General features: G+C 43.3%; 1 protein-coding gene across 1 annotated transcript; it reads right to left on the bottom strand.

Annotated features, from left to right (window-relative positions):
- Positions 1–4,564: 4,564 nt before the first annotated feature.
- On the bottom strand, positions 4,565–6,212 carry LOC143788483 (uncharacterized). The gene is made up of 3 exons (XM_077278216.1): positions 5,904–6,212; positions 5,666–5,822; positions 4,565–5,544 (listed from the first exon to the last, which is right to left on the bottom strand). The coding sequence occupies exons 1-3, from the start codon at positions 6,016–6,018 to the stop codon at positions 4,611–4,613; spliced, it is 1,206 nt and encodes a 401-aa protein (XP_077134331.1). The 5' UTR covers positions 6,019–6,212; the 3' UTR covers positions 4,565–4,610.
- Between the last annotated feature and the right edge of the window lie 1,018 nt (positions 6,213–7,230).

The following is a 7,230-nucleotide window of genomic DNA, read 5'->3' on the forward strand; positions in this document are numbered from 1 at the left end:
GGTAAAAAAATGAAGAATTGACATGCTTCAGATTTCCAAAACACTGCAGTCCTCAAATTGTCAGGGGAAAAAAAGCTATTTTCGTTTTTTGCTCCCCTTCTTCCCAGAGCCATAGCTTTTTTTTTAATTTATTTATTTAACATTTTTTAATTCAATATGGCCATGTGAGGACTTGTTTTTTTTTTGTGGGACAAGTTGTACTTTTGAACAACGCAATTGATTTTACCATATCGTGTACTGAAAAACGGGGAAAAAAATTTCAAGTCCGGTGTAATTGCAAAAAAAAGTGCACTTTCACAATTTTTTTTTCCTTTTTTACCATGTTCAGAAAATGCTAGAACTGACCTGCCATTATGATTCTACAGGTCATTACGAGTTCATATATGCCAAACATGACTAGGTTTTTTTTTTAAATGGTGAAAAACAAAATTACAAAAAAAAAATAAAAAATACGCCGCGTTTACCAATCGGACTAATTTTTATATTTTGATAGATTGAGTTTCTGAACACAGCCATACTAAATATGTGTATTTTTTTATTGTTTTATTCTGAATGGGGCAAAAGGGGGTGATTTGAACTTTTTATATTTTTCTTATATTGTTAAAACTTTTTTTTTTTTTTAACTTTTTTACTTGCTTCAATAGTCTCACTTAAGGCTGCGATCGACTTAAGGCTACGATCGTCTGATCGCTTGTGCTACACATAGGGCTTTAGCCCTGCTATATGTAGAAAAAATTATTATCTGCTATGAACGCCGGCCACGGGGCAGTGATCATAACAAATCAGCAATGACGTGGACAGGAGTCTCCTGGAGACCCCCGTATGTCAGGCCAACCCATCGGTGCTCTGCGATCATGTGACAGGGGTGCCAATGGGCGGGGTTTGGAAATCACTCCCCTTTGGCTAATAAGACTAGTTGTACAAACAAAGAGGGAGCCATATAAAAGGAATGTAGAGGCGCACGAACAAACAAGAAAACATCTCCAGATTTAGATTATAAAGATATTTAGATCAGGTAAAGAAATTACATATTTATGGCAAATGACAGGTCCTTTTTAAGCATCATAATTTGGTTGTCATTAATCTGCTAAACTAAAGAAACACTCTGCTTATATTTCTTAATATTGATTAGTGTTCATAACGAGGGATTTATTTAATATTTGGTGTCTGTGCCTTCCGAATAGCATCAGTTCGAGGTACACTTGCACAAAATCAGGGATTATATTATAGGATTATAGTCAGGTATATAAGCAAATATACTAAACAAGGGATAATGATGATCATCATTGTCATATGTAGGTTAAAACACACTCATTAAGGCCGGTTTCACACGTCAGTGTCTCCAGTACGTGAGGTGACAGTTTCCTCACGTACCGGAGACACTGACACACGTAGACCCATAAAAATCAATGCATCTGTTCAGATGTCATTGATTTTTTGCGGACCGTGTCTCCGTGTGCCAAACACGGAGACATGTCAGTGTTCGTGGGAGCGCACGTTTTACACGGACCCAATAGAGTCAATGGGTCCGTGTAAAACACGGACCTCACACGGACGTTCTCCGTCTGGGGTCCGTGTGCGTGCAGGAGACAGCGCTACAGTAAGCGCTGTCCCCCCCACATGGTGCTGAAGCCGCCATTCATATGTTCCCTGCAGCAGCGTTTGCTGCAGAGAAAATATGAATAATAGTGTTTAAAATAAAGATCTATGTGTCCGCCGCCCCCCCCACCCCCTGTGCGCCCCCCCGCTGTTCAGAAAATACTCACCCCCTCCCACGTTGGCTGTCACTCCTTCCTCTCTGCCCCGCGCCTCCTACTGTATGCGGTCACGTGGGGCCGCTCATTTACAATCATGAATAGTCGGCTCCGCCCCTATGGGAGGTGGAGCCACATATTCATGACTGTAAATGATCGGCCCCACGTGACCGCATACACTAGAAGCCGCGGCCAGACCAGGAAGCAGCGAGGGAGGCGGGTAAGTATTTTCTGAACAGCGGGGGGGCGCACAGGGGGTGGGAGGGCGGCGGACACATAGATCTTTATTTTAAACACTGTTATTCATATTTTCTCTGCAGCAAACGCTGCTGCAGGGAACATATGAATCGCGGCTTCAGCACGATGCAGGGTACCACACGCGTGGGTACCACACGCTCCGTGTGGTACCCACTCGCCATACGGGCGGCACACGTGTGCCGCACGTATGGCCTACGTGAGTTCCCAGGCACACGGACACGGATAACTCCGGTACCGATTTATTCCGGTACCGGAATTATCTGGACGTGTGGGACAGCCCTTACTGAAACCGAAACAGCTGTGCAGGGCTAAAACTGGGTGAGGAACAGATAACATTTTAAGGTGAGGTTGAAGACAGTTTCATACACCATGACAAAACTGAGCACAGCAGCAAGGCAAGAGGAAGTTATTTTGCACCAGAAAGGTCTCTCCCAGGCACAGATTTCAAAACAGATGAACCAAGAAATGGACAACGTTGAGGATTGTAGACAAAGTGGTCAGACAAGGAAACTGTTCAAATAAGGCCGGCGTCACACTCGGCGTAAGACAATACGGTCCGTATTTTACGGCCGTAATACGGCCGAAATACGGTGAAATGTTCCCAAAATAGTGATCCGTAGTCAGGGTGTGTCAGCGTATTTTGCGCATGGCATCCTCCGTATGTAATCCGTATGGCATCCGTACTGCGAGATTTTCGCGCAGGCTTGCAAAACCGACATCTAAGGCTTCTTTCACACTTCAGTTGTGTGGCGTCAGTTGGGTCCGACATCGTGGCGGATCGACGGATCCGTCAAATTTCATGCAAAAACGGTTCTAACGGATCCGTTTTTTTAACGGATCAGCTGCCCTAATCCGTTAAAAAAACGGATCCGTTAGAACCGTTGCGAACGTTTTTACATCCGTTGCAACCGTTTTTTGACGGATCCGTTTTTTAAAAGGGGAGGATTTCAATGTGATTGGCTACTGGAAACTTCTGGAAAACTATATATAGCGTGTATTTACACCACATCTTTGAAAGGTTGTAGAGAAAGTGGCAGAAATGGAAGGAGTCCTGGCGAACATTGCAAAGATCTATGCAGATTTTACTTTTGAGGCAAATCAGTTGGCAGTCAGCGTTCGAGAGAGGGAGGAACGAAGACTGCGAATCCTACGGCAGCGGCGTAAGAGAAGGCTGTGGATCCATCCCATCACAGCACAACGTATGACCCGTGGTGTTTATTCCACGCTTTACATGGAACTAAGGGAAAACCCTCAAAAGTTCTTCAATTATGTGAGGATGAGAGCTGAAAATTTTGCATTTTTATTGGGCTATGTGGAAGACTGTATACGGAGACGAGACACCCAGATGCGATTCTCAATATCACCAGCAGAGCGTCTCATGGTGACTATTCGGTAAGTCATTTTTTTATTAAATGATTCTCATTCATCAGACTTATAACTGTGTTGGTTTTTTTTGTATTTTTTTTATAAAGTATTGTCTTTTCTTTTTGTTAACAGATTCCTTGCAACTGGAGAGTCCTTCTCATCCCTCCATTTTCAATTTCGACTTGGGATATCCACCATCTCGGGGATCATCAGAGATACCTGCCGGGCATTGTGGGAGTGCCTACAAGTGGAATACATCCCAGAGCCATCACAGGAGAGGTGGCTGGAGATCGCCCAAATTTTTCATCAGATTTGCCAGTTTCCAAATTGTGTTGGAGCAGTTGATGGAAAGCACATAAGGATCGTCAAACCTTCAGGCTCTGGGTCACAGTTTTATAACTATAAGAAGTATTTCTCTATTGTGTTGATGGCCATAGCTGACGCACAATGCAAGTTCATCGCTGTGGATATAGGTGCGTATGGACGTGCAAATGATTCACAAATCTTTAAAAATTCACCAATGGGGCGCCGTTTATATGGAGAGACATTTGATTTTCCGCCCCCTAGACCTCTCCCTGGAACCACCGGTCCACCGTTACCATTTGTTTGTGTTGGAGATGATGCCTTCCAGCTTTCCCCACATTTGCTTAAACCCTTTGGAAGTAGTGGACTGACCCAGAGGAAGAAAATTTTCAATTACCGTTTAACCAGAGCACGCAGAGTAGTGGAATGTGCCTTTGGCATCCTAACTGCCAAATGGAGAGTGCTACTAACTGCCATTAAACTGCAGACTGAAACTGTCGATGATGTGGTCAAAGCGTGCGTTGTCCTGCATAATTTTGTTCTATCAAAAGAACAAGTTTCCCTGGAGGATAATGTTTCAGAAAGCACCTTACGGGATTACCAAAACCCCACTTTTCGCAGTCCAGTTGCAGTCTGCAGAATGCGGGACAGTTTTGCAGACTACTTCATGTCTCCTGCAGGATCAGTTGACTGGCAGTATGAAATGGTGTAAAAAATTTTTTTATTTTTATACTTGTAAAAATACCAATTTTTGTTTGCATACAAAATCTTTTTACTTTAATGCAGCATTGTATGTTTTGCAACGGTACCCTTTAAACACTGTTAATGTTACTATTGCCATAACCTTGGTGACTTAATAAATTAAAAGAAAAAAAAAAAGAAAGACAATAAAAATTTTTTTAAACCAAACAACTGTTTATTTATTGACTTTTACAGATTCTCATAGTTTTGGGTGGAGATAGTAGCGGAGGGGCTGACAGGCGGGCGGACCACGTCGAGAGTGGGGGACAGGACATCACGGGGAGGAACAGAAGTGGAATGGGTGGTGAAAACATGAGGTTGTGTAGAGACTTGAGGTGCAGATGTGGTGTGTGTGAGGTATGAAGGTGTTGCTGGGATTGATAACGGAGAAGTTAAAGGGGAAGAATGGAAGGGGGACGTTAAAAACTGGGAAAGACTAAGGGGGGAAGGAACAAATGACGAAGGAGTAGAATGGACGGGAGGAGGACGTACAGGAGGAGGACGGATGGGAGGATAGACGGTGGATTGAGAGGGGAAAGGTGTTGACACATGAAGGGTAGGTGGAGGGGCATGGGATATCGCCTGCGCTAGAGCAGTGTGGCAGCCTTGCATCACATGCATCTGCAGGTCAGGAGTTAGATTTTCCATGTGCCTGAGGACCGCCTGAAAAAAACAGTGCCTTGGTGACTGGTTTGCATCTGATTGCATCCTATCAAGACGACTGCTGAGTTCAAGTATGCTTTTGTTAAGCATATTGTACCCAGCAGACGTTTGCTCACTCAAAAGCTTGATGGCACTGTGAAAGGATGCATTCAGATGCAAAAAGTCAGGCGCATAGCTCCTTTCCTGACCTCTCTGGCGCTGCCGTCCTGACCACAAAGTTGGTCTAGAAGTTGCGGCAGTGGCAGAGGGGTGGGGTAAAGGGAACTCTAACTCATCACCTGCAGCTTCAAGTGACGAAGTCCGCCCTGCTGCTCCAGCGCTGGTGGATGAGGCTGAGGGATCAAACAAAAGGGTAGGTGCAGAAACAGAGGGGTCGACGTGGTCCCCGGTGGCGGACTCTCGAGGGATCGCTCCAGAGGGCTGCAACTCTGATGCAGGCTCCCGAGTGCTGCAGAAAGTGCTGTTAAAGAAGAAGAAAAAAAATATTAGTATCTTTATATTACAATTGCCCTTACTGCAAAAAAATTGAAGGTTACACATTTTTTCAGTTTGACTGAAAATATGTGGTGTTGAATATTTACCTTCTGCTCAGCAGCGTCGACCGTAGGAACGACAGGGCTCTGGCATGTTTGTATCTGCTCCTGCGTCCTCTAGATCCACTCGGGGCCTGCATCTCCTTATTAAACTCCCTCTTGAAGCGATCCCTGATTGACCGCCACCGCACGATAATCCTGTTACCTGGAAAGAGATAGCAAAAATTGGTTACTATACACCACATTAAATCATGCTAAAATAAGGTTATGAAGTGTGAATACTTACGCGCTAGATCCTGGGCCCCAGCATCGAGTTCCTCCCAGTTATCCATAACAGCACTGCACACTTCCTCCCATAGCCGTCGGGTGATTAACTGGTCAGCATGGCGGCGGTCCGACATGTTCCACAGCGGCTCCCTACTTTGTACTGCTTCGATGAGGGTGTTCACATCGATGCCCTCCTCTTCATCATCTTGTTCGGGAGCACGCTGTGAAGCCTACGAAAAATATAACAATAAAAAGGGAAAGATTACAACACATGAATTTTACATTTTACTACACAACAAAACAAAAAGGAACTTACTCTTCGGCGACCGCCGCGATTATCATTCCGACGACTATGGGAGGTGCTTTGAGGAACTCTATGTCGAGCCCCGGATTGTGAGGACTAATAAAAAAAATTAAAAAAAAAAAAATTAATAATGTTCTTAGATTGAGGCATATGTATTGTGTGTGCTGTCATGAATGTTTGTGTTGGGTGTAGTGCATTGTATGTGAGGATCGGTCTGTTCAAAACTTACACTATGCGCTCCCGCTCCTTGTCTTTCTCCACCCTGTCCGTCTCCTTCTGTAAGCCCCTCTGCTTCATATTCCTGTGAATACAGAACACATAAAGGGTTAAAAACAATGACCATAGTTGTATCACCAAAAAATTTTACAGAACAAAAAAAAAAAAATACAATACCTCAGTTTGCTGCTGATGTGCTGGGGGGCTCTCAGAAGAAGACATTATGGTCTTTGCGTACCTCTTGGTCCCAAGTATCTGTAAGTATACAGACAGTTCTAAGCTACTATACACAAGGATAGATGCAGCTGTAGGATTTAACAGTTACATCTTTTTTAAAAACTTTTACATTTCATCCCACACAAAATGAAATTTTTTTTCTAACCGTCATACTTTATATGGTAGATATGCTTGATGCACAAGCTGCCAAACCCTCTAGCCCTGTTTCCCCACCAAAAAAACCCCCCAAGAACCCTTTAAAGCAACACCAAAACTGAAATTGATATGCGCAATGCGCATGTTGGTAAAAGCCACCTATCAAACCTTATCAAAAATGTTCCTCATTCGAACTTAAAATACCAATTCCAAAAATTGGTAATTATGATTACCCTACAGTTTGTATTTTCTAAAACCGGATAACATATTCTATACACAAGATTTGCATTACACATTTATATATATAACCTTTACTGCATGTTTACCCAATATTACATTTATCTTGCAATGAGACTACTGACAGTTTTGTGTAATTTTTATTACTATTTTTAAAAAAAAATTTTTTTTTTTTTAATGGTACAGTAGGAGCTACACTGCTCTTTATTTGAAATAC

The sequence above is a fragment of the Ranitomeya variabilis genome, chromosome 1 (assembly GCF_051348905.1).
Source record: "Ranitomeya variabilis isolate aRanVar5 chromosome 1, aRanVar5.hap1, whole genome shotgun sequence".
Lineage (NCBI taxonomy): Eukaryota > Metazoa > Chordata > Amphibia > Anura > Dendrobatidae > Ranitomeya > Ranitomeya variabilis.

Bases quoted from the DNA above. Each gene is read 5' to 3' on its own strand.
- LOC143788483 (XM_077278216.1), bottom strand. From the start codon at position 6,018: ATGTCGGACCGCCGCCATGCTGACCAGTTAATCACCCGACGGCTATGG. The intron at 5,823-5,903 runs GTAAGTATTCAC...ATCTCTTTCCAG, and splicing joins TGGGGCCCAGGATCTAGCGC to GTAACAGGATTATCGTGCGG. The intron at 5,545-5,665 runs GTAAATATTCAA...CTTCTTTAACAG, and splicing joins TCGACGCTGCTGAGCAGAAG to CACTTTCTGCAGCACTCGGG.